Here is a 27,902-nt window from a genome sequence, read left to right as displayed (position 1 = left end):
TTCATCAAGCAGCAAGGCTTGGGCCATGAAACAAGAGAAGTACAATTTTCCACCCGTCACATCTTCAAAAGAAATAAAGAGCTATGATGAAACCCACCTGTTTTGAGACCCTTAACAGGAAAAGTGGCTTGTGCCAGGAAGTTGGGGTCACTGAACATGTCCTCTTCATACACCACGAAACGCAGGAATGTAAACTCTGGATTGTTGATATCGAATACGAATGGCTTGAAGAACCATGTGGGGTTCAACCCGTTATCAGCTGCGCAAAGGAGATCAGAAAAGTGATTAATTTACCAGGATAGCATGAGGGAAAAGAACAGTTTTGCTATGTTCTTCTCTAACGGAATTTAAAACGGGCATGTTTAGGAAACATCCTTTCACTCCATTGACAGTAACTTCAATCAGCTAAGTATTAATAAGCTCAGAATTCCAACACAGCACCAAACATGTATTTTGTAACTGCATCCTTTAATTTATCACACATTGAAAACCTGATAAACTAGTGATGGTTTCAGGAGCAGGGTGAGATCACACTCGCAGCCACTCCCTGGCATGGAAAATGAGTCTTTTAGTTTAACTATTTACATGTATTAGTTAACAGAGGTGACACAGCAGAGTTGGTTTCATGCACAAATAAGCGTTATTTACCTTTTTCAAAATGTTACATACCTGTAAAACGTGGACTGCAGCTGGTAGTAAGGTTGAATCACATAGAAGCCAGGTTTGAGTCTGGAATATTACAAATTACTTTTCTTCGACATCTAAGTTTCTGTTTCAAGCTTGTGACATATGACTCGTGATCATAACTCCTGAACCTCCCAATGCACAGGCACTTAGACATAAAGCGTCAAATTTAATATCACTGTGTGTCGTTTGTAGGTCAATGCAGTGATGTCAACCTATCATTTCTATCAGAAGGAAGTTAAGCAAACCCTTCCCTTTTTTAATTTGGATGGCAGATAGAAGTAGTATCAGTCATAACTGGCCCAAGACTTCATAACCTCAACACTGTCTCTTTATTGTTGCTAGGTAAACTAAAAGTTATCCAAAATTATACAAGCTCCAAACGCATTCCATGCTAATCAGTATTCAATGGCATTTCAGAAAGTATTTTCGCTCTAGGTTATGAATTGGAACCCATTTCTTTTCCTATTTAGCAGTCTCACGATGGACTTGTTACTGACTGCCTTGAATAGAATTCACAATAGTCAAAGATTTCAGGGTAGCATTGAAACTTGTTTTTTCAACAAATATCTTCCTGAATACTGGAGATTATAAGCGTACCAAACTCCTACATGAAAATAAAAGTACCTGTATATATGCATCCTACTGTCAGAATCATGTTAGAAGGTAACAATGCAAAGCTTAATAGATAAGAATGCACAACCAGGATACATAGTCCATTTTGTAAATTACATTCTGCTCCCACAATGCTCAGCCCATAAAATTGTGATATTGGGAAGCCTTCACTTCTGGACAGGCAAACACAATCTCAAATGTGATTAAAACATCAATGCATTGCAAATATGCGAGCACTAGATATCAACCAAGTGGTGAATGTCCAAAACCAAACAGAAGGGCATACATTATACTTAAGGTTCCCTAATAACTTGTGAACAGCTGATCTCATGGTACAAACTCTGAGCTGTCCAGATCACTAATTTATATCCTTCTGGAGCACTAACATGATAAATCAACCTAGCTTCTCAAAGCAGTTTGAACAAAAGTCTAGTCTTTACTAGATAGCGTTAAACATCAATACAGAACTCTTCAAAAGTACCTACAAATGGATGAAGAGGGGGCAGCTGGGCTTCAGATGTGTTACTAGCTGGCAAGAGGTGTGTTCTCCCCTTTCACGGCCACAACAATCAAGATAGTGTTACAAACTACCAATAGAGGGTACTGAAGACGCAGCGAGAAGACAAGGCCAGACTGAGGATGTCAGTATGAATTAGACACTGTGTACTACAAGGGCTGGGAAGGTAGATTGACTCCCGGATTCAGCAGCAGGTCCCCGTGAAACTTGCTTAAGGGGCAGACAGCTCCAGAGTGCGCTTTGCTGTGACTGACCAGGGGAGGCTAGGAGTATGGAGAAGTGTTAATGGAGACGGATGGGACCAGCCAAGTACTTAAATGCTGTCCTGCTGCATGGTGGCCCCAAAAAACAACAGGAACCCATCAATATTTTGCTTTCAAATTCACCTACTCTGCTGATGTAAGTAGCTGCGATATTTCGGCCCCGGCAAAGAAACCTACCAACCCCCGACATTTCTGAAAACTAGACATCAAGGGAAGTTGATGGTGGGTTGACTTTTGTGGATCCCATTCTGTTTTCTTATCCAGCTTTCCCTACAAACATCAAACTTTAGCTAAATTTACAGCTTTACCTCAAATTTCCAGTAGCATATGTCTTGGAACCTACAAGGATCAAAAAAGTTTTAAGGAGTAGTTTGGGGGGAGTTAGTTTGTGGGGGCAGCAGAAAGACGTTTGGTGCCTTTAAGGGAATGGCACAAGGTCGGGGTGGACGCCCCCACTCAATTATTTTTTATAACTTTAAAACTCCCAGGTAACTAGTGCATTTTTTTATTTACCTTACGCTCCTGGGGAAAGCAGATTGGGGCTAACCTTAACCCACTGTCTGCTTCCCGGGGGAGAAAAAAAATGCAGCTGCCTATCATGGAAGAAGGAACTGCATGAAATGCATTGAAGAGCCCCCGCAAATCTACGGAAAAATTGCCGTGCAACAACAGAGCAACCTAGAAGACCTAAAATATATGTTATGTGCTTCTCTGCAACATTGTAACAGTCTTCCGTCATTCTTCTAAAGTATAAATTTAAATTCAAGAGCACATTATTATCAGCACTGTGCTGTCTCTTTTCCCGCCAACAACCCAACAAATCCTACAAACTTTGCTCACAATATACACATTAGCGGAAAAGGAAGGTGTCCTAAAGCTAGTGCAAAAGACCAAAGTACCACACACGGCTTTGGAACCATGCATAGAAGCCAGCAATGTACAGTTTTTCTCAAAACTTACTAATGCATTGCTTCTAGTAGGATCAGTCCCACAACTAGTATAAGAATGCCATAATCACACTCCTGATAGAAAAAAGATTCAGAGATATTGGACAACTACTGTCCAATAGCCAATCTAACTTTTCCCATCATAATTGTAGAATGAAAAGCCATAACAATAAATATAAATGTGTAACACGACCACCCTCTACATAATAATCAGTCATGTTTTAAACCCTTAAAGGGCATCAAAACCACATTGGCCAACATTAGAGAAGATCTCTTCATTGCACTGGTCGAAGATCAGCAATAGATTTTTGTACTGATCTCAGCACACCTATGGCACATCTGACCACACAGTACTATTGAGAATGCTCCAAGACTGACCAAGGATCTTTGGAAGAGACCTAGATTGGATCCATCCCTTTCTTATCACAGTAACACCATGTCATGTGAACTTCCGCCAAGATGCCCTGTGTCCATTAGAGAGCATATGTCAGCTTAGGCCCAGTTGATGGAGTGTGAGGCAATCACATTCGGGGCTGTTAAAATCTTGCACATCAAACGCTGGGGGGAGAGCTAGGAGGAAAGTGAACTAGCTGCCCTCTCTCTCTTGAGCTCCATACACCCCTTTAACCTTTCTACTACACTGCTTGTATGCACAAGTGAGATGAATATCTCCTGATGTGCACTGGCAGATACATCCTTACCTTCGGTATGATGTATTTGTAAGAGACATATATTAGTTATAGATTCCTTACCTTAGAATTGCCCCCAGGCATCTGACTGTATCCGGAGAAATGTTTTCTTAGCAGTACCCGTGCGCGTCGGTAGGTGGAGTCGGTTCGACTCCGCCGCCGTCGGCGGCGCCATGGTCGCCTGTATGATGTTGCAGTGTCTACTTTTACGCCGCCCATGCACGCTGACGTCAGTTCTGATATGACTTTGGATGCTAGAAGCGAAGAGCCATGCAAGACACTGACCACTGGTGCACAAAACTAGAGCCCTGAAAGGGGGTCGTTAACCCTAGAAGTCAATTCGCAGAACGGTTAGGATGGGTGGGACAGTAAGAAATCTATAACTAATATATGTCTCTTACAGATACATCATTACCGAAGGTAAGTAATTTGTTAATCTGAAAACTATTAGTTATAGATTCCTTACCTTTGACTAGATACCCCAGGAGAACCAACACCAAAGGTGGGTCTGCGAACCAAGTTCACACCAGGAAGTCCTGGAGAACTGAACGGCCAAAGAAACCGGCTCTCTGGACTTGACTATCTAGGCAGTAATGCTTAGTGAAAGTGTGCAGTGCTGCCCACGTGGCTGCCTGGCAGATGTCAAGAGGGGGACTCCACATCCCAAAGCAGTAGTGGCTGCCGTCGTAGTCTGGAGGTGGGAGACAACAGCCTGGGGTGAGCTTGCCTTCAACAGTCCGTCGTCGAGATAGGGGAAGAGTAGAACCACTAATCTACGCAGATGAGCTGCAACCACCGCCATCACTTTCGTGAACACCCGAGGGGCACTGGTAAGGCCAAAGGGGAGCACGTTAAACTGAAAATGCTCATGGCCTACCATGAACCGCAGGTAGCGCCTGTGGGCTGGCAGGACAGAGATGTGGAAATAAGCTTCCTGCAAGTCCAACGCTACCATCCTGTCTCCAGGGTCGAGGGCAGACAGGACCTGAGCCAATGTCAACATTTTGAACTTCTCCTTCCAGAGGAAGCGGTTGGCGTCCCTGAGATCCAAGATAGGACGCAGGCCTTTGTCCTTCCTGGGTACCAGGAAGTAGTGGGAATAACAACCACTACCTTCTTCTGGCACAGGGACTCGCTCAATAGCTCCCTTGGCCAAGAGAGCTGTAACTTACTGATGTAGAAAGGCCAAGTGATCCTCTGACTTACGATGAGTGTTGGTGGCATGAAGGGAGGGATAGTCTCAAAGGGGAGGGTGTAGACCCTTCGGACTGTTTGTAAAACCACCTGTCCGACGTGATGTTGTGCCAGTGGGGGAGGTGATGGTGGATCCTGCCTCCCACTGGCAACTAGTGGCCCTGAAAAGTCAGACTAGGAAGGTTTGGAGGCAGCTGCAGGGGGGGCATTTGTGGACTGACCCACCCTCAGGCCCCCGGACCCACGACACTGGGTCCCACATCCCCAAGATTGTGCCGCCCTGTGGCTCTGGGTGGAACGTGATGCAGCACCCTTCCGTGGTCACGATAGGGGCGAAAGGCAGACTGCATGGGGCCAGAAGTTGCTGCAAGGACCTAGCCTTAGCCCTAGAGTTCTTGAAGCGATCAAGCGCATTGTCTGCCTTGTAGCCAAACAGGCGACAGCTATCAAAGGTAATGTCCAAAAGGGTAGATTGGACATCCCCAGAGAAGCCAGAGGTTCTCAGCCAGGCGTAGCGCCTCAGGGCTACTGACGTGGAAATCGTCCTACCCAGCGAGTCATCAGTATCCAGCCTACACTGGATGTAGAACTTTGCTGCGTCTCGACCCTCAGCAACAGCACGGGCGAGCATGGCCTGGGCCTCCTCTGGGCATTTTTTCAGCTCTTGCGCAACCGCGTTCCACAGCGAATGTGTGTAAGACATGCGGTGTTCACCGACTGCAGTTCTAAGCTGGCGGAAGAAAACATCTTCTTCCCAAGATGGTCCAGCTTCTTGGATTCCCTATCTTGAGGAGCTGTAGGGAAAATGCTTCCTTTCGAGGATGAGGCTTGGACCACCAAGTAATGGGGGTAGGGTGTTGGTGAGAGGAAAAGTGGGTCACCTGGGGCCGGCAGTGGCATCGGGCAATAGTCCTATCCACAGGAGTCCCTGTGTTAGGCTTGGACCAGGAGCCCAGAAGGACGTCAGTGAGGGCCTCATTGAAAGGCAGCAAGGGCTCCAAAAAGGCTGCTGCCGGCTGAAGCACCTCAGTCAGGAGGTTAGTCCTGACAGCTACCATAGAAAGCTCAAGGCCCAAGGCCTCAGCCGCCCTACGCAACACCACAGCGTAGGGAGCTGTCTCCTCCGTAGCCACGGTAGAGGGCAAAAACATACCACGGTCTGGGGAGGTATCCAGACCACTGGCATCACCCAACTCCTTTCTCCAATCCGGTTCTTCAAGCTGGTCTGCCAGAGGATCTACAGACCACTCCCAGTCCTCCTCGCCCTCACTCAGGGCGAAAAGGAACACCAGGGAAGAACAGCAGTACAAAAGTACCCCCTGCGCAGATACCAGTGTTGGTCCTTGCCTGTCCGGCTCCGTGTCCAAGTCGAGAGGGAGGCTGGGGTCAACGCTGGTCAGGGGTGCAACGGTGGCAGAGGCATCGTTGTCGGAGGAAGGTACTGTGAGGTCGACCAGTGCTGATCCAGATCCAGGCCTGGATCCATGGGGGACCTGCGGTGCGAGGCTGGAGCCGCCAGCATTGAGGGCCTAGAGCCCCCAACTGAGTCCGCAGGGCCCGAAAGAGTGCCGGCGTAGTCGAGCTGCCCAATGATAGAATGGAGGGCTTCGGAAAATGCACGAAGCTGGACAGGAGGCGCTCCGGCTCCCGGAAAGGGAGGGAAGCGCGGTGCTGTCCCAGCAGGCTCTGAGGGCAGAGCCGGAGAATGACGACCCTCCATGTCCAGCGTTGTGTTGGCCAACGGACAGGGAGAAGGCGAAGAGTGACGATGCTTCTAAGTCTTTTTATTGTGCTTCGACTTACCCAATGACGAAGACTTCGATGAGGAATGATGGTGGTGGCTCCGCGACTGGTCCCGCGACCTTCCTCTTGACCGAGACCACGAGCGGCGCGGAGCCGGCTGCCGGGCCTCCAGAAGCTTTCGGGTCTACTCTTGCAAAGACTTCAGGTTCATGGCCCGACAGTGAAGCACGACTTCAGGTCTTGGTCGCGCTCTAAGCACCAGAGGTGCGGATCCGTGACAGACATCAGCTTGTGAAAGGAGTCACAAAGCCTGAAGCTGGACCAACGATGGGACATCCCTATGTGCGCCAGGAGTTAAACAACTCAAAAAAGATGTCGACAAAAGTCGAAAAAGATTTAGTCAAAAAGTGACTATGGGTACCGCTCTCTCTGTTTCTGCACTGGCTGGTGCGAAAAGAAAGAACTGACGTCAGTGCACAGGGGTAGTGTCTAAGTAGATACAGCGACATCATCTCAGCGATCACGATGACGAACACAGAGACGCCACCTACCAACGCGCAGGGGTACTCCAGATCCAGTCTGATGGCTGGGGGTAATAATAAGGTAAGACATCTATAACTAATAGTCTCTTTCAGATACATTATATACCTGCGACAACGTATGATATTTTTTCTTCTTACATTACTTTGGACTCGAGCAAAGAAAATGTGTAATTCACAATGATTTTGTAATCTTGCTGTAGGTTGAGTAAAAATCTAATAAAAAGATGCAATCCTCCTTTCAAGGAACAAGGAACAATACCCAAATTAATATGAAAATAAACTATTAGTAGAAATTTGCACAAATCCCCAACAAACACTTGAAAAAAAACCACATATATTTTATCTCATTTCATTGAACATATGTACATTACACCCAGATGTCCTGTGCAGGAGATACATGTGCCACAGAGTGTTGTGCAAAACTGTGTATGTGATGGTTCAGGTGCCTATTGTTTTTGAAGGTCTAGTAGAGTTCCTCACTGTAGCACTGCTACTTCGTTGGTCTACTGTGTGCTTGAGGTAGCAATATCTAAAGCTGCAACTTTAATTCAGAATCCTCACCAACAACATCTGTTTTGTTCTTGCTGTTATCGAATTCGGAACCACACACTTCGACTTCCACAAAGGGGCACACAATGCTCCTGCCATTTTTAGGAAGGTGCCGCGCACCCAGAATCTGCATCGGAAAAACAGAACATGATTAGGAAAATAGCATCACTTTGCAGACAGATAGAGCTGGAGAGTCGTTATGTATAAAGTTGAAATGGGCAATATCAGATGTCTTCCCTTGTGAGGCAAAAGAGATTAGTCTATAATTATAATGTGCATGTGACTTGTTACGTCTGGATGGATCATACCAACCAGAATGCAGTGCTAACAATGAGACCTATTCACCAAGGTGAATAAGTAATTGTATATTTACTCTTGTATTATTATTACTACACCTAGTTGACATTCTTAACTTTTTTGCTATTCACCATTTCTTAGTGTACATTTACAAATAGGAGTATACTTTTAGGTTTCCAGCCACCCCCCAAATCACAGCCTCCTACAAAATGATTTACAAATGCAAAGTTACTACTAGTAACTTTACATATGTAGGTGGAGATCTTCACCACCGTGGGAGATATCTCCCCATGGGAAAGTAAGGGGGAAATTATAACATTAATAATTCTTTATAAAAATATTATATTGTAAAATATAAATATAAATTCATTTTAAATACTTAATTTTCACATAGAACTAATCAAATTAAATATTGCAGCACATCAACTCATCAAATTAAATGTGTTTGAACATTTAATTGAAATATATTAATGTAATTCATTAATGTTTTAAAGATAAAAAATCAAATCCAACCTTCACTAACATTTCTATTTAATATGTACTACATTTTGTTAAAAATTTTGCTTAATTTAAATTATTTTTAACTTTTTATTAAAAGTTTTATTAAATTAAATGTATTTTATATATACATTTATATTGGCTGAAACAAATGGCGCAGGAGTGTCTTGAGCTACTGCAATGCAACTGAATGCTGCCACTGTGAAAAACAAGTTGAAATGACTTGAAAAATGTATGCGCAATGAAGAGTAAAAGTGGAGGGAGCATAAATCGTTACAAAAATATCTTGAAGTTGGGCGTCTCGAGAGGGGCTTAAGGATACTAATTGCCTCTAGTCTTGAGAACACTAATCCTGAAATGCTTAAAAATTGGCGGAAAACAATTTAGCTGCATCATCTTGACTTGTAAAGTTTTTAGTCAAATATGCCTAAACAGATCGAGCGGCCCTGCAAAAACAGACTTACCAACTCAACGGTGAACACAAAAGTCAATTCACAACAGGAAGAGGTGTAAAAATATCGGGATGATATGCATGGACGCTTGAAAAAGCAGGAGGAAATTATCAAATTAAAGAAAGCACACAAATTCCACAGGGACAAAGAGCACCATGAAAAAGGTCAGATTTTTACTTTTGCAAGACCTTTTGATTATTTGAAGCGACACTGCACTGCAGGACAATAAAACTGTTGAAACAGGATCAGATATGCGCTCTGAAATTGAAACTGACAGAGAAGGTAGGAACACAGAATACCCTTCAGGTGGTGCCAATAAGCCTTCATTAGTTAACAAATTGCATCTTTTAAGATTAGACACCAGGACTAAGGGGCCAAAAATACAAAACAGACAAAGGAGTTAGAAAAAAAGACAAAAACGCAACTGCTGGGTAGACATTTACAAGTTCATTCGTAAATTAAAACTGATTAAATTTCACGTACAAAAGAGTAAACGCAGCTACCACGACCAACTGCACTTAATCTTGATCAAAAGCATCTAAAGATCTCTAATATTCAATTAATGCAGGAAGTCACTGAACTAGATAATTAAGCCTTAGGTATATTTGAACCAACAACCGAACAAGACATCATTGATAGTTTGTACTTAGACATCTTTGGGAAGGCAGACACTCCATTCAAACAGCCCGACATTCCTTCCTGTAATGACGAGGGACTCAATAGATATTTTTAATGAGTTGCACATCAATGACATTAAGAAGCAACACAAGACTACCAGTGAAGCTAACAATAAATGGAATCATCAACAGAGACTGTAGAATTTCTTAATCAAGATGAAATCGATACACAAATAGTAATTCGGATTTCTGATAATTAGATCAATATTGTCCTATGGCCCCTTGATATGTACATGACTGAGGCACACAAGCAATTGAATGATACTGCGTGCTATCTAAGAAGCAGTTGGGAAGACATGCAGCATGTCAAGACACAGCCTAATGTTGAATTGTTTGAATGGGGAATGCAGGATTACTAAATCAAGATGAGTATCTCTTTCTGAGAAATTACTACCCCCAAAACACCAATCTTGTACTTCATGCTAAAGGTTCACAAAAATCCCCTTCAGCCATCAAGGATATCGATTATCTTGGCTAGAGTCAGTTTATTTGAAAATACATCAAGATATATTGATTTTTTTCTCCAAGAGCATGTGTGCAATCTATCATTGTTCATCAAAGACACTGGTGATTTCCTAAAAAGGCTATATCATATCCAATGGAGTGAAGATTATATAATGATGACACTTGATATTACCTCGTTATATACTAGTATCATTCATGCTGAAGGATTGAAGGATGCTGAATACTTTCTGAGGGGCAGGCCACTTAAATTGTATAATGAGAGCAAGATGTTATTAAGTGGTGCCTTGGGATTCATTTCTTATTTAATCTGGAACTTTTTTGCCAGATAAGGGATACAGCGATGGGCTTCTGCTTCACCCCCAGCTACGCATGTTTACACATAAACTGGTGGGAGGAGCAGGTGCGCATCAATGACCATGGTACCATGTGGATTGAACATGTAGTATGTTGGTTTCGTTTCATTGATGATTTATTTATAATCTGTAAGGTTTTGCAGGAACTAGCATAATCATTTGTGGAAGCAATCAACAATAATACACAGAATTTGAAGTTTACTGACACCATTAGTAAAAAGCAAGTACATATCTTAGATTTGTAGGTGTATATCTAAGATAACTGAATAGAGACACAGTTGCACTGAAAGGAAACAGCAGGCAATATGACCATGTGTGCTCGCAGTTTTGATCCTTATCATTTAAAAGCCAACATCCTCTATAGGGAGATGCTGAGATTAAGGAGGAATTGTAGCTGCTTTGACGAACTCCATAGATATCAGAAAGAGTCAATAACTAGACTTGTGGAATGAGGCTACTCTAGAAAATATTTGGAGAGCACAGTTAGCATAGTAAATCAGAGAAGCAGAGAGTTAGTACAGTTATCCAGCGCACATAAACCGAAGAAAAGTGAATTCAGTTCCAACATCAGACTAATAACAACATCAGTAAACAAGATGCAAGCTTATGACCTATTGTTCATGAACATTGGCATTTGATTAGAGGTGAGCCTACTATATGGCCAATAATTCCTATTAATCCATTGATAACATATAGGTGAGCCCATTCGATGAGAGATGCTCTAGTCAAAAGCAGTCCTGAGTTAGTGGAAAAAAAAAAGTGGTTTCAACGGCCCAATGGTTTTCTTAGCTGAGGGCTAAGGAATCTTGGCAGTACGACCCTGCAGGTCCACAAAATCATTTTACAGCATCTCAAACAAAGATCTTGCATATCCAATGCCTAGACACTGCAATGAGCAGAACAGTAAAACGAAAAGCGCGTACAATATTTTCTTCTAGATGTAGTTCAGTATCACTATAGAAGTGGTATCCACGAGCGAGCGCTCAGACAACTAAAGGCCAGATATATTCTTAATTTACACACTAAATCAGTGTACAGCTTGAATGCCGAAGAATTGTATACTTTTTTATAATCATGACATTCTTTTGACAAATTCCCTACCCTGATGATTTAATAATGTGCAATGAAAAATGTCATAGATGAGTTTTTTAGGTTTTATCTATGTATTTAGGTCCAGGTGGGCTGGGTACCCCTTCCCTGCCCTCTTATATCTTTTTATTTATTTTAAGGACACGAGGACTGAGTTCCTAAGTCATGTAATGGCAGCTGCCACATTTTTGTTGAGGTTGCACCAGCAAATTGGAGCACAAGCTACTCTGGGACTTGGGTAGCCTCTCACATCCATGAGAGCTTGAGGCCAATAAGAAAAAAGACCTCTTGCCCAACTGGATCTTTCTATTTTTAAAAGTTGCATGCCAGCAGGACTCCTGCAAAGCATCCAGATATCTATATATTTTGAACCATAACTTCTCAAAAGCTACTGCACAGATCTATACCAAATCACAAAAAGCACCCATACTTGGTCAAGTTCTACATTTCTTCCAAATTTGGTGAATTCTGTGTATTAGTTTTGGCTGTAGTGCTGTTCAAAAATCCTCATGGAAATTTTATTTTCGGGACCCCAATTTTTCCTGGACCCCCACTTGATGGATCACGCCGAACCTTTGCAGGAAGACGCTGAGGTGGATGAACAATTCTTTTGGAGAGTTTTGTGAAACAATGTCAAATATTTTAGCAAAGCAAAAACTATTTCCTATGGTAACTAGGTCCTCACTATAAGTACCCAGTGGATATGACAAGTAATTCTGATTTCGGCGTCAATTTTTTTCAAATACCCTAATGAGAAATGTTATGTGGACTGCACTATCCACCTTGTCAAAAAATGAGTGCTCGAGCACCTAAGAGCAATTCATCGTAAAGACCACCAATACCCAGGAGCAAAACACTTTTCAGAGATTCATAATGGTAACCATAAGAATCGTAGAAGTATATATATCACCCATGTAAGGGATTTTCCTGAGATATAAAGAGGCAAGCTAGGGAATTGAGAGCGGTATTTCACCACCTCTTTTGGACATTTACGAACTGTGGCAGTGCAAAGTCAAAGGCACTTTGGAAGTACGTTTATTTTTAACACTATGCAGAAAGCAGGTATTAAGCAAAGAAAGTAACGTACATCTATGTTAAACTGCATTTTGTTATTGGCGTGATTTTTCTCCGTTGGTGCATGCTGGGTATTGAAGGACAATTGGACTACAATGCAAAAAGGTAGGCTACCTTTAAATTTGACCACATGGTATTTTAACCCAATCTCCAAAGATTAAAGCCAACCGGCTGAAACGCGTCTGGAACATGATTTTACCTGCCACCCTGTGTTAAATAAAGAGCCATGGTTCCTCTGATGTTGAGCCTTGGCATTTAGTTTTTGTGATGGCATGTCAGAAGCAGAGCACTCCGTTCCTGCTTCGTACATCCTGTGAATCTGGACAAATCACTTTGGGCCATATGTATCATTTCAAATTGCGATCGCAAATGCTAAAATTAGCAGAATTTTGGCATTTGCGATCGCAATTGGGCTTAGTGGTATGTATCAATGAAAAACTGCCTTGCAAATAAGGAATCGCAAAATTAGCGATACCCTATTTTGTGATTGCATTTAAGGAATCGCTAATTGTGTTTCCTTAAATGCAATGTAAGAAGCACAGAAAAGGTGCAATTTGGCCTAAAGGAATCGCAAATTACCAACCAACTTCAAGTTGGTGGTAATTTGCGATTTCTTTGAAACATGCATTTTTCAAAGTGCAATGTGGCGAACATACATGCCCTTAGGGCATGTATGTGCGCCACATGTGCACCCATGCTTATTTCAGGGGTGCAACAGGGTGCCCTTTTGACACCCTTACAACTTTGAAATCGCATTCTAAATTTGCGACTCTCTAATTACTAATCGCAAATTGATAATGTCTTCCCGTTCATTCCTATAGGCCCATAGGAATGAACAGCGAGGGTTTCCTTAATTGCGAATCGCACTTTGCGATTTGCAATTAAGGAATATGTAGGATTCGCAAATCTATTTGCAAATCCTACAAACATCTCGTTTTGCGATTCTCAAATTGCAATTCGCAAAAAATCGCATTTTGAGAATTGCAAAATCAGAGTTTGATACATATGGCCCTTAATCTCCCTGTGCCTAACAAAAATGAATGTGTCCTCATGTGATGCAACTGGAGCTTTGTAAAGCGCTCTGATACCCAATTCGGGTCAGGTTCGCGCTATATAGAAATTGTAAAAAATAAATATATATAAATATATATTTTTTGTGTGCAATAATTTAAATATTTTTACATGAGATTCCTATAGGGTGTTATTTTATTTCCCTCGATGGTTTTCTGTGGGATTGTGCTGTAAGAGTTAGCCATGTGTGGTGCTGGTCTTACCACAAGAGTGGGCTGGAGTACAATTTACACCTGGTCTACCACCTATAGGGCTGTAGTAACTTTAAAAGTGTAGTTTGTGAACACTCATTAGTGTGTGTGTGTTTGTAATAAAATGTCTCTTCCGAAACCGCCCCTTAAATTTCCCTAAACACCTCTTATTTAGGAGTAAGGTTTTCTCCTTTCCTGGCACTCCCCAGGCCCCTCAAATATTTACTACTGCAAAATATATACCTAAGTATGCAGCGATATCCGCCACCACGAGTAAGAGCTCTGCACATAAAACTAGGAGAGGTAGAGGCATAGGTTTGTGAAGATCATTTTGTAGTACTTGAGGAGTACCTCTGTAAACTACTTTACAAAATGCAGTTTCTAACTTGGTGAATAACAACAAAGTATATAGTTATTCCTAAGTGTAGGCCTGCTTTGTCATTCCTTTTATGCTGCTTACCATTACCACTTCTGAGTAAAAGTCTTATTAGAAAATCATAATTTCACGCTTTCTTGAGGTGATTAAAAATCCTCTAAGGTGCTGCAATATGAATAGCTCAGGTTCGATACATTTGCTCGTCTTCGAGGACTGACCTGACTTCCCAATAACCTACATGTGAATTTCAAGTTATACAGCATGTTCTATAAGGAAGTCTCTCACTGTAGCTCTCCACCTTGCCAGCCCAGAACATTACATCTGCAATACATGTACTGTGATCTGGGTCTCTGAAACTTCTACTACTGATTGCTTCCAAAGCAATACATGAGGGCAGACACATTTTGTTTCCTCCATGCGTCACCCCTGTGGATTTCTTGCTCTCTGACATTGAGATAAAAAGAGAACCAAGTAGCTTTAAGCAAGAACCAAAGATGTGACAGTGTCCTATATAGGTGGAGCCCTTTTTTACATCACAATCTATACTCAATTCCTAAGCAGCTTTGGGTATACAAGAGCCCTGTCAACAACCCAAATACAAGACCACAACATACAATCCCACACCATATGAAAGTGTATAACACTGAATCTCCCCCACTCTTAAAGGTGTTATAATAAATGAATACTGGACTGACTGTTTGACTCTCAGCTTTACTTGCCTGGAGTTGCATCGTAATCGGCTCCACTATCTTTAGGCTGTTCTTATCAAAGGGGTCGAAGGAGTCATCCCGCATGATGTCCGGCTGTAACACGTAACCACTCTGACCACCCAGCATAAACAGAGCTTGGTTCAGTTGCATTGGCTTATCTGAAAATATTACAAACAGTACCAACCAATCAGAAAGCAGTACTAACCAGTAATAAACAATTGCTGAAATAATTAATCTGTTGCATATGCAGTACTTGGAAACAGCTTGCAATCTTTATTGATAAGGGTTAATATGTCTTACAGTTTTAGCTGACATTTTCTTATATAGGATCATTAGGTGGTCCTCAATTCTTTAAAATTAGGGGAGGGCTTGTAGAGTTGAAGCTACATGGCACACATTGTAATGTCTACGGTACTTGAGTTTGCATGTATAACCACAGCACAGCCAAACCATTACAGTAAACTTCTGAATATGAAGTCCCGCCTCCCCCAAATGTTAACAAGAACTCTCTCCAAAACTGGAGAGAGCCAGATTGGAAATGCATAACAAGACTGAACTGGCTGGATGCTCAAATGATAAAACAACATATCTAAGCATTGCCTTCATGGGGAAGTGGAACATGGAACCCCAGTGGTAAAATATTCCATCTTGTGAGACGCAATGAAGAATTCGCTTGCGCTCATATCTGTTAAGGAATAAAGATAAAATGCAGCATTGAGGCACTCCTCCACCTAACATTGAATGCAACTTACCAGGAGTCTGAAAGTTGAGTGCTACAAGCTGACTGCCACAGATCCACATGGGAAGAGGGTCATAGTTGGATGAATCCAGGCGCTGTCCCTTGGGGTACACTCGGCTAAGCTGGCGCCGGTTGTACTGCAGAAATTTCTTCCCTTTGCTGCGGTTGGCATACTTTTCTGCCTTGGTCTCAGGGAAAGATGACATATCCCGGTAGCAGGCCTTGTCCGTCCCGATCTCTGCAAGGAGCACAGATTAGGGTGTTATGCATAAGTTGCTGATTCACAAAAGTGAGTAACTCTTCTGAGTAAATTTACACTGTGTTGTAAGTTTATTACTTTCGGTATTCACAAACTCTGAGTGTAAACTTACTACAAAAGTGTAAGTTGCATGTTTCAACCCCAAGAGTAATTCAATTGGATTACTCTTGTGTGGCTGGGTGACATCACTTGCACTCCCTAAACCAATCTTGCTCCTCCCTTTAGTAGTAAATCTGTCCTTCTCCCACCCAGTCATTCCAGTATCTCAAACATATAAAACATATACTTACATGTAAGGAGAATCCACAATCAGGAGGAGAACTGCACATTAAGTAAAAGCAGCGGAGAGTCGTAAAACTCCACACGCAGTTTGTGATTTGCAATTTGTAGTACTGTTTTAGTACCACAAAGTGTAGTTTGAGAATTAGGCCCAATATTTTCTTAACATGTAAGTTTTAGGCTTGGAGCTTTTGTGAATCTTCATGACACCATGTTGGTAGGGTTAGTTCTGGAAATGCCTAAGCCATAACAACCTTTCACCATTACTATAGTGTGTTTTGTGTCTACCCATTATTGCTCATAGTGATAACTCCCATTGTAACAATAATTTCAGAGCTTTTTTCAGAGTTGTGACTTTGCATGTTTGTAGTCAGGACCATTGCGCTTTAAAATTACAAAGTACGGGCTCACAAGAAACATGCCTGAATTGGAAGAAGGAGCTACATATGTAGCTACTTGATGGGAGTTTGACACCGAAACCTTTTAGGCAAGAAATGTAAAAAATTATTTTGGAGGAAGTGGTAATAAGTTTGTATGTACCAGGAAACAGTGTTGTAAAAAACAGGTGAGGTTCTTGTAACCTCGGTTTCAGTGGGGAGCCAGGAGAAAGTGAACAGAGACAGCTAGAGTAGTATCTTTACTGGCAGCATCTTACAATGATTCTCTATGAAGAATTCCCAACCATATTCCACATTTTACCTTTTTTGATCTTAAACAGGTACAAACTGCACATTTGTTCACTTTCTGTATTGCAAAACGAGTCTGTCTAAGTACCCAAGCTGTCCATAAAAATGGTTTCTCCAGGTTTTGTCTACATGCTAAATTTGTGTAAAATGAAGGAAACAAATTAGGACAGGAGAGCCGGAACTCAACTAAACTAACTAACTAGTTGCTAATTAAACAACGGTAGGAATACTGTTACTCTTTGTGGGTCTTACACAGATTGTTTAGGACATAATTTTAGGCCGCGAGTTGTTGGTGGAAGGAGGACAGGTCAGCGGATCTCGAGGAGAGACATGAAAAACAGATGAAACGTCACAGGAGAATAATACTCTATTACACCTGGCAGTGGACACTGCTGGTGGCAGACAAAGCAAGGTAAACACGCAACGATGTTAGCACGACAAAAGAATAAGCTCATCCACAAATCGGATGGTCGGGCACTAAAGACCAAGATTTGAGAAGTAAAAATACAAGCAGCAATTTCAATGCTGCTCAGAACTGTTGGAAAACCAGAAGGCCCTTTACTTGTGTTGGATGAATAATGCAGAGTGAAAGAATAGTCCATTTACCAGTCAGTGAGCACAGGACGTAATAGTTGTGAGTGTATATGTTTGAGGAAGCAATCTGTAATTGTAGCTCTCTTTGGAGTGTGGGAAACACAAATATCAGCGGGTGAAATGTTTTGGCTTGTGGACACACCCTTGTATTTAGATTCACAAAGCTTATGCACTGTCCCAAATTATCTGGACACAAAATAGTGCAGCTCACGTTTGAAAATACGCAAAATCGTAGAGGAACTGGAGCATGGGTTAGAGATAGGGTTACAGAGGTCTCCCCTTTAACACAAATTTTAAAAAAATGGTTTTTACCAAACGCAGCTATTCTGATTAGTAGGAAGTCTGTGCAGCAGGAATGTTATGTGAGTTAATAATTACTAGCTATGTTGAATGTGAATTTGTTTGAGGACCAGTGGGAACTGTGCATTCAGTAGGTTGTCTCCACTGTCCAAACATCTCTGTGAATGATATAAAAGTTGTAAACCCATGTAGATATGATGATATAAGACTTGAATGAAAAGAAAGAAGCACACATGAGCATTGACTACTGAGGTAAACGTAATCTTACTTTCTTCATCGAATGGCACAGGCCGGCAGTAAACAACCAACTCCGACAGCTCCAGGGCAATTTTCTTTCGCCGCTCCATAATCTTTCCCTCTTGCATCTGGGAAAACAAACAAGCAGAGTGAAATAAAGTGTGACTTTTAAGAAGCAAGGATAAGTTAAAAACATGTTTTAAACAATTTTACTGGATTTTTAATTTATCAAACAATATTCCCTACATAAGAGCAAGCAAAGTTGCGTCAGCGATACATACACACCTTGCCAAACATTCCCTTCCCAACACAATGTACATTTAGAACAACGCTGTTCATCTTCTGAGCTCTGATTCAGGCTGATTTGAGCAAGAACCTATGCAAGCCACTCTAGGCCACCCATTTCTTTTACCCATTGTTCAGACTATCTTTCCCTTCATTAGCTGATACTTCCATTGCTGTTCACCAAACCACCCTCAGTCACCAATCAACAATTCATGGCATCGGTGCATTACCTCAGTTTTTCACAATATCTCTCTTGACCAATATTAAGGCTAAGCCACACAACATGTTTTAGACTTGAGCATTTCTTCATGGCCATTCACCAACTAGGATTTGGTTATATCCGTTGTGCTTTCACCAGTTCAGTTCATATGTTTGTCCAGAAAAAACAGGGAGAACCACATTTACATATAGTGTGGTAGAAGGGGGTAATCCCCTAACAACACCAGTGGGCAGCGGTAAAGTTAATTCAGCACAAGATAGCTCTGCGCTGGTAAACTCTGCAAAGTATTTTAAATTGAATCAATTATAGACTGAATTGAAATGGATCTTCATCGTGGTAAACCACTATATCTTCACAATCCGTATCTTTCATCAGACTTGTATCCATCAACCATTTTCCCTCAGAGCACTGATTCATCTAACTCTTCATGTTATAGTCAACAGTGTTATTTATTTGAGAGGCAGCCCCTCAAATATTAGTACCACAAATATTCTAGCTTCCAGCAGCATATGCTCCAGGGTATCCTTCAATGTACGTCTGAGCAGTCAAAGGGTGTAGTACACCTAGATAACAATGTTCTGAAAATATCAGCTCAAATTCCCTCTACAGTTCATTAAAAATCTTCATTTTGTGCCATTCCATCAGGTTGCATGCATAATTTTGAGATTCCAATAGGTCTCATGCTCTGTAACCCTTTAAACGTGCTACATCTTCCAAATGTATACCATGCCAGAGAGGATTCACCCCAAGTTATTATGTCTTTCCATACCACAAAACTCGCTGCCATTTCCTGAGCTGCGACTAAGTTCCAGACCTAACTATCACAGTACAACGTGGAACAGAGGGCTTTGGACACATGTCCGTAGTTGCTTGTTTTTTAGACTACATTAGTATTGAAGAAGTATTTCTGAGTGCTAAACGAAATTGCAGATAGATTTTGAGAGAGATTTTCCTTAGTTTTGGTCGCACAGCTTTTCATGTCATTATCTCTTCTGGTAAACTTTGAAAAGGCCAATCAATGTACATCCTTATAAATAAAAATCTTGGCTTAATGGAAGTGAAGTCAGACATGGTCAGAAACATAATGTATTGTGTAGCGCTTGATCAATATATCACAGCCACCAGGCCCTTCAGAGGAACTGACCTGTCAGTCTGATAGAAAACTGCATTTCTGAAAATAAGTGAAGCATAGCAAATCATTTTATGCCTATGGGAGAGGGGAAAATAATTCTTCTGCAAGCTATAACCAGAAGAATAAGTGACTTATGTTTGGTAACGTTCTTTCCGATGGATGGTTGACCTTCTACACACACCAAATGTGAACTTCCTCTAGGCGCCTGCATGGACCTTGAGACTTTTTTGCAGATACCCTATCTAGATGCTGGTGGAAGGCGGCTCCTGTTGAAGTTATGAAAGGTGCCATGTGAACTGGGTATAACGTTACAACAGTTTTGAAAGGTGCACTGGTGCCAGTGGCAGTTGTTCTGTTGTTATTTATGTGCCCCAACCTAGGCAAATATGCAGTAAATAGAACAACTAACAGGCTATATTTCAAAAACATCTATACTCCAGAGACGTAGGTGGGAGTAGAACCATTCATCAGAAAGAACTTTACCAAAAACAAATAACTTTACCTTCTAATGGATGGATTATCCCACAAGTTCCTCGTCTATAGAAAGATGAGGAGTTACAAAACTAAGGAAACAAATGTATTTGACTGAGGTGAAACTCTGAGACAACCTTGGGAAGAAAAAAAGGCTTTATATTCAATGTAATGCTGCTCTTAGAAAGAACTGTGCTGATTTAAGAAGAAGAAAGATCCTGCAGCTCACTGACCCTCCAAGTCGAAGTAATGACCAACAAAAATACTGTCTTTAATAACAATAATTTAAAAAAACAAAAAGCCAGATCAGGCAAAATCAGAGACAGATATTGCTGCGAAGTAACCTATATAATGTACAGATATAACAACACAACAGCCTCTACAAAGCACTCATGAATTATTGATCATGTATAAAATTTGAAAGATACCCCAATAAGCAGTGATCCCCTCCAGTCAATACTGAGGACTATTACGTGAGAGGTGGAGTTAAAAAATACACTAGACATGGCTATCAGCTCTACATGTCTGGTTACTCAATCTGTTTGGCAATAGCATCCACAGTGAATTGAGTGTCTGCAAGCTGTAGGTCACTGTATCCAATTTATTTTTTACTGAAGTTGATTTGTTCAAGCGGTTTCTTCATCACTTATGAAGTTCGAGTTTGGCCATTTGAACCATTCGTATCATCTCAGCTAAGGACATCTTTAGGGTGCCCATATGTCTTTAGGCCTAGAGTTGGGAGGCTGTAGGGTGTTTTAATTCTATCATTACATATAGCTATGTCTTTCAGCCAAACCTCCTGCATCAATTCATGTTGATCCTTCGATTGGCCAACAACACCAGCACTGTACATTTGTCTAATTCCTGGAGGGATCGGCCTAACATATCCCAACAAGGCAATTAACGGCCATGTTTTCAATCCACTACCAATCATACTGGAGATGGTGCTCGTGATCTCATGTCAGTATTTTGATAAAGGAGGACATCCAAGATAAGTGACGGGAACCTGCATACTCTGCGCTGCAGCGAGGACAATCATGATCTAGACGGATTTATTCTATGTTGATTAGCAGACGAGAAGTATGCCTGATTAAAGAACTTGAAGTGAAGTAGTTTGTGTGATGGTTCATGGAGATTAGCTTTATCTGTGTGCAGAAGTACTCCCATTGTTTATCGGGTAATTCTTCACCAATGTCTATTTATTTCCCATGCCTGTTGGTGATGTGTGGAGCGTTCTGTTCTGAGCTCTGAAACTGGTGTGTAGAATTTGGAAACTAATCTCATATAGTCTGTGGATCCAAAAAAATTAAATCAGAAATATAAACTCCTCACATGGTTCCTCTGGGCAACCTGGGATCTTTTCTAGTACTGTGTGCGTCAGCCAGAGATATATGAAATTGTCTAATGGAAAGGGGATACCCCTAGACCTAAACTCATCTATTAAGATAAAATTCTCTTCAGTATAGAAGCGGCCAGGTTCGGACATATCAATCTTGTCCAAGGCCTGCAGCACTGTGCGTTCGTTGGTAAGAGGTACGAACAGGTGTTGTGCTAGTTTATTCTCTAAAGATTAAGCTACCACCAACACAACAGACACCTGTGCTCTGCCTCACTTCCCTCGTACACTACCCCCCACATCCGCAAAAGCATAAACGGAGGACTTGCCTACTCTCACATTAAATCCAAAACTTGAAATGACATCCCTCTACACATCAAGGCCTTCTCGTCACCTCTTGAATTTCCCTATGAGCTGAAGAACTGGCTCTTCAACTAAATACCCCTGACCAAACTTTCACTCCCCCCATGGGCCCACCTAAAAACCTGCTCCAGGGCCTGGAAACCCTTTTTGGCGGTAAGTTGCGATCTATGAACCCAGATAACATAACATAATATAAAAATAGCCTACCCATTTTACGGCAAAGGGTCTGCCACGTCCAGCAAATGGTGGCCACTGGTTTAACCTCACCCCAAGGTCTTGGCAACTCTTGAGGGAGCAAACCCCATCTGTTCGCTCCCTCTCCAGTGTTTTAAGGTGAGTTAGCCTGACATCTGGGTGAAACTAATGTCTGGAAAAGTGATACTACATCACTAGTTACTACATCTCCAAGTCAGGGTCTTCAAATGCATTCGGCTCGTAAGGGAGCACCGTCTTCCAGCCGATTCTGGGTTGTCTGTCCATAACAATTAGATTAACAAGATTTTCAAAGCTTCTTCAGTGGGATGGGTATATTTATAAATAAGCAGAGGAATTTTGGGAGTTCGGACATTTTTATGATCTCCACTTTTCCTGTCAGAGAAAGTGGAGGTTGAATCCAGTTGTTTATTTGGTGGGTTAGTCTGTTTCCTGCTGGGCCATAGTTTACCTTGATAACTGCTTCTAGGTCTGTGTGTATATTATTCCATAAATATCTAATTGAGTCATCCACCCACCTGATTGAGAACTCCAGATTGCATCTGGTAGTATTAGGAGGAAGCAGGAATAATTCTGTTTCTCCCCGATTTATTGATATGCCAGAACACCAACCAAATCTGATGATATTTCTTATCAAGAGAAGACGGTCCTCAGATGGCTGCCTTACAAATAATAAAACATTATGTGGGGAACAAAATCTGATTGTGCAGGAGAGACTATATTCTCCAGCAACAGGGCTAGGTGAGTTTTGCCAGGATTACATTTTCAAAATAGAGCAGCAACAGGGGCCTGTAAGACGTGTACTTACTAGTGTCCTGCCCAGGTGTTAGGAGAATCAATTGCTAGATAACCTTAACTGTTAATGTAAAGACCTTTATGTGCCAATGAAACGGCAAACTTTGATATACGCATGATTGATGCAGACAATGGATCAACAGAATTAAACAGCATCAACTGAACTGAACTGGGGTGGCCTGGTGAGCAAAATAACGATGGATTAAACCCAGATCTGTGACTGGGGGTTAATGTATTGCCAACGTGCAACATTCCGTCCATCATCTTGGGTGTTTTGCTGTTCGCCCTATGTGGGAAGGGTATGCCCAGACGTGGGTCCCGTGCCCACTATGCCACTGGAGTCAAGCTATCCTGGCTAATGATGGGTGATAGCAAGTTTGAGTTCCTTCCATGGAAGCAGCAAAACCACTCTGAATTAAATTTAGGAACTGTTGTCTATAAGATTCAGTCAACATAGCCATGGGAGGTGAAGCCACCTCTTGCACAGATGTACCTGGCTAACAAATATTTTGCTTTTATAGATAGTATTTCAGAGTTACCAGAAGCAGATTAAAAGTTCCCTAAAGCTTTTGGACCCCTCACTTCTTTATCCGTCTGTATTGCTGGAATAGAGCTTTGTTTAAAGAGACCTCAGACATGTGGGATCCAATGGCAAAGGTTTGTACTTCCTAGAAGCATACTTGGTAACACATGGAATAGAATGAGGGTTTCACCATGGATCCTTAACGTGGTCAAATAAGAAATCACCAAAATGCAGAACAGCACTGGCTACTTGCTTAGCGGATAGAGGGCCTGATATAGAGTTCAAAAGACAGGTTACTCCAATGCAAACATGACAGATGTGCTGTCCACCATACTGCAAGTGCCTTCTATCGAATGCCACTTGTATTACAGCTGAAAGGATATCCGTCACATTTATGAAGGAGTAACCCGTCCAACTCTAAATCAGGCCCATAATCTGCATAAACAGAGACATCTTTGGCTGCTCAGTGTGTAGTGCAATAGTCAAATTCAAGAGAATGACACTTTACTGAATATGACCTGCTCAATCAAGTGCATCAGAGACCTGAAAGTCAGACTCAGGGGACAAATCAATTTTACTTACATTTTGCATTTTTTCCAGCATACAAACATCCGTGTAGCTTCCAGAGGGAAAATGATGCCCATTGTTATCATCATCATCACCGTCACGTAAAGGGCAAACTGGGAACTGCAGGACATCGGAGTCTGACCTAAAAATGCCCCCTTCCCATGAAAGTATTCCTATCTTGCAGCTTTCATCTACAATAACGAGAGTCCCTCAAATAAGTCTCCATTTTTTTGTCTTGCCATCTGTATGACAGCCTCCGAAAACACCTTGGAAGACTTTATAGGAACTGCGCATTACGTTGTTTCCGATACCACTGACGACCCTTTTGGTGCCACTAGTGCCAACGCAGCTGTAACAGTGACAAGAGCGGTAAGCTACTCAACACTCACCAACATCAATGATTCCTACGGATCCATAGACAAAGGACCGTTGAGACTTACTTGAAAGCAACATCATACCCTCGAGACTCTGGAAGGATTTCCAGTAGGTGAAAGGCTAGAAATATTCGTTGTGGCCTTCTAAAAGGCCTCGGTCCGCTGCATCTATGAAGGTACACTAACCTGCGGAGTCTCATTCTGAATTTCATGCAGATTAGGTACTGGATCAGATGAAGACAAAGAAGAAGATTTTGCTTTTTGGGACTGAGCAAATTAATGTAGCTCTTTTATGTGGTGTATGATACCATGGTGAGAAGCTCCTTGAATGTGAAAAAGAACACTCATGACCCTTCAATTTGCCAAACAAAGCCACAATCAGGCTTTACTCACTTTCTCTTATGGTTTTTTAATTCATCTGCTCACACAGATAACATGACAATGCATATGTAATTTCAAAAAACACTGTACAACAGTCTGAAACAGATATCTGTTTTTTGCATCTTGCATAAAAACGTAAATCCTGATTTACACCTTGAGTAACAAAGCGAAAAAACTGTTCACACTCCAGATCTATGTTGTTGGAGATGCAGCGAGAAAAAAACATAACTGATGTCAGAGGCACACATTATAGAGCTATGATGACATATGAAGAGACCCTATGGCTTTATTAGTGACATATTTTTAAGGAACAACGGTCCCATATGAGACAAACAGAGTTACTTATATATACATAGAGATAGAATAAAGTCTACATAAGCTTTTTCCACGTGGAAGGATCATTAATACTATTTAATATAAGGTAAACAAAGTAGTAGAAAAATACTTACATTCTTGGTCCCTTACTACCTATGGGTTTGCCTTGTTGCATAAAAATGTATTAGTGATATCAGCAAGTGCCACCTGGCGCTGGCATCTGGCTATGTAAACTCAAACAAATGTACAGATTGAGTCAGGCACCAGTGGGAGGTTCACATAATGAATCTGTAGGAGTACAACAAAGAGTGAGACTTTATATTTGGTGGGTAAACTATGTCCTACGTGTATGCAGAGTATTTTAGGGAAGCCTGCTTTGGTTTTTGGTGCAAGAAAGAAATCTATTTATATTCTTGCATCTAACATTGAAATGCCAGGGATGGTTTGGCTCAATGCTACTAGGGGGAGAAACTCAGTTGGTATGACCCAACTGTGTCAGCTGACCGGAAGTCACAACAGAAGAGGGAAGAATGTGTTTCATGATTAGCTCCCATACTGCAAGAGAAGCTTCCTCAGGACCAGGCAAATGATTCCTTTAATAATGTTCTAAAAATCTTCTGTTTTATTTTACTTGAATGAACGACTGGCCAAAGTGTTGTTTTATTTACTCTTGCTGCTAGTTCAAATAATTGTTTTCATTTGTTGCATTCTATCCTTTCCCAAATTTGCAATTTTTACAGTGAGAACATCATTCAATATAAAGATTCATGTCACATACATGATAAACATTTGATACACTTAAAGGCATGGACAGATTTATATAGTATAAAGTTCTCCCACTCACTCTGGCATCTGCGTTTTGCGTTGCCTCTCTGATTTTAGCCACCCAGTCGTTAAGCTCCTCCAGTGTGTCCGTAGCCACATCTAGCGACTGTGTCGGGTGCGACATCTGCTGGGAATGGATGGTGAACACAAACTGTTTGGAGCTCCTTCCTTCCTTGGAGATCACTACAAAAAATGGATTCCATTACAGCAACACTGAAGCGAACAGATCGCAAGAAAAGATGACACACATTTTCTTGCTCAATAATACCACTGAATAACCGCTGAACTACACAGAGCCCACGGAGGGCACCCTCTTCCAAAAGGGAGACTGTGGAAAGGTGATATATCATAACAAGATACCAGTGAAACTATGCTGCTACCACTATTCTGCACTTATCACATGCACTGTAGAAGCAATTATCTTCCACATATGGTTTTCTACTTCCTTAAACAATTATGTTCTTGTTTCACAGGGCCAGGAACAATTACCTTAAATGGAGTACTAGTGGCAATTTTTCAGTTTGACTCAGCATCAGAGGATTTTAGCCCCTAGATTATGCCTCGTTGTATTTGATAAGCGTAAAGGTATGGACAAAGAGGGCAAGAAAGTGTGAAAAATCTCACTTTACTTGTGGCAAGAGAAATGCCTGGATCAGACTTGCCTTTACAGGTGACTGGCCTTCAGAAGATCAACATCCCCTTTCACTATCTGTGGGTATTAAGATAGTCAGGAAGCTTAACTCTTTTAGACTAAACATTTCTTTTGCAAGTCAGCTCTCATAACATACAGGCAAAGACCCTTCACAAACTGAGAGTCAGAACACATGTATTTTATTTAATAACCACATCCAGCCATTATTGAAGGATTCAAAGTCTCCTCATAATATTGTCCTACATATAACTGGCAGGCACAGAATTTAAGATATGGTCCTATTACCTTCAGCTTCTTGTGAGATTTTGCTGGGTTGAAGGCATGCCTTCTATCTACACCCCCTATATACCATGATAAGGTCTCCCCTCTGAGATGAACCAGTCTAGCACCTCATCATTACTTTGAAAAGGAATCTAAAACTGCTACAAGCACAGTCAACATTAGACAGCTTCATGACTGGCCGCTACAGTCCTTCAAACTGAAGTTGCCCCTTACAGGCCTTATCAGCACCCGTTCAGCTAATAAAAATTCCCTAGATGCCAAAAACTTCCTTTGCAGAACCAACCGTGACTTAGAACCACAAAAACTTGGTTAGATGATCGCTCTCCCACCACCTCAAGAACCTCCTCCCTCCAGGCTTAGATCACTCCAGAGAGCCTTAGAAAGAGGAAGGGCTAGTCCACACATGTACATGTACATGCTCAGAACTACCTAGTGCAGTGGATCCATCCTCTGACTATGAAGTTATCTGATGCATAATTCATTTCAACAGTTTTGCAGTGGTGTAGGGCCCTCTAGGATGCAGTCCACCTTTTCCTGATTGATTCTTCAACATGGCCCCCCAACTGCAGACTGAGGCCACAACAACTGGTGTCATGGGTGAGTTTAACTTATGGATTAACAGGCTGTAGTCCAAACAACAGCACTTGACTACCTCAAAACATGGAAGGCCTGGACTTCATCCAGATGGCGGGTGACCCAACTCAGGCAGATACACACACCTGAGTAACTACTCCTACACATGCTCAATACTTCTAACACATTGGACCAACCGCAGACCTGGTAGGACCATTCCTTCATAGTCTTCTACCTTTATATTCTGAAATAAGGGCCCCCTTCATCAGCAGAAAGAAGGCACTTGCCATTCCGGTCAGGCTATACAGAGACAGTGAACTTCCAGACTATCGAGATTTTCAAATCAATGTACTAAAACATCTTAAAGCCAGAATACTGACTACCACCCAAGTAAATAAAAGTAAATGTAGATGTACTATTCTTAACTTCACATCCACACTTTAACTGTAGTGACAGGTAAGTAACTATTTCTTCTCCAGTACTGCTTGAATATAGGTTAACATAG

At 41.7% G+C, this 27,902-nt stretch overlaps 1 protein-coding gene across 1 annotated transcript in view; it reads right to left on the bottom strand.

Annotated features, from left to right (window-relative positions):
- LOC144828457 (1-phosphatidylinositol 4,5-bisphosphate phosphodiesterase gamma-1-like) overlaps positions 1-27,902 on the bottom strand; it is a 617,664-nt gene that overhangs the window by 44,292 nt on the left and 545,470 nt on the right. Inside the window, exons 25-30 of the mRNA XM_078686634.1 lie at positions 25,910-26,073; positions 18,122-18,218; positions 15,749-15,973; positions 15,006-15,154; positions 7,756-7,870; positions 98-259 (exon numbers count right to left, since the gene is read on the bottom strand). Of these exons, the coding sequence (XP_078542760.1) occupies positions 98-259; positions 7,756-7,870; positions 15,006-15,154; positions 15,749-15,973; positions 18,122-18,218; positions 25,910-26,073 (912 nt within the window). The remainder of the gene's footprint in view (positions 1-97; positions 260-7,755; positions 7,871-15,005; positions 15,155-15,748; positions 15,974-18,121; positions 18,219-25,909; positions 26,074-27,902) is intronic.

The sequence above is a fragment of the Lissotriton helveticus genome, chromosome 4_1, assembly GCF_964261635.1.
Source record: "Lissotriton helveticus chromosome 4_1, aLisHel1.1, whole genome shotgun sequence".
Classification (NCBI taxonomy): Eukaryota; Metazoa; Chordata; class Amphibia; order Caudata; family Salamandridae; genus Lissotriton; species Lissotriton helveticus.
Note: the sequence above shows the minus strand (reverse complement) of the source record. Positions and strands in the feature narration are given on the sequence as shown.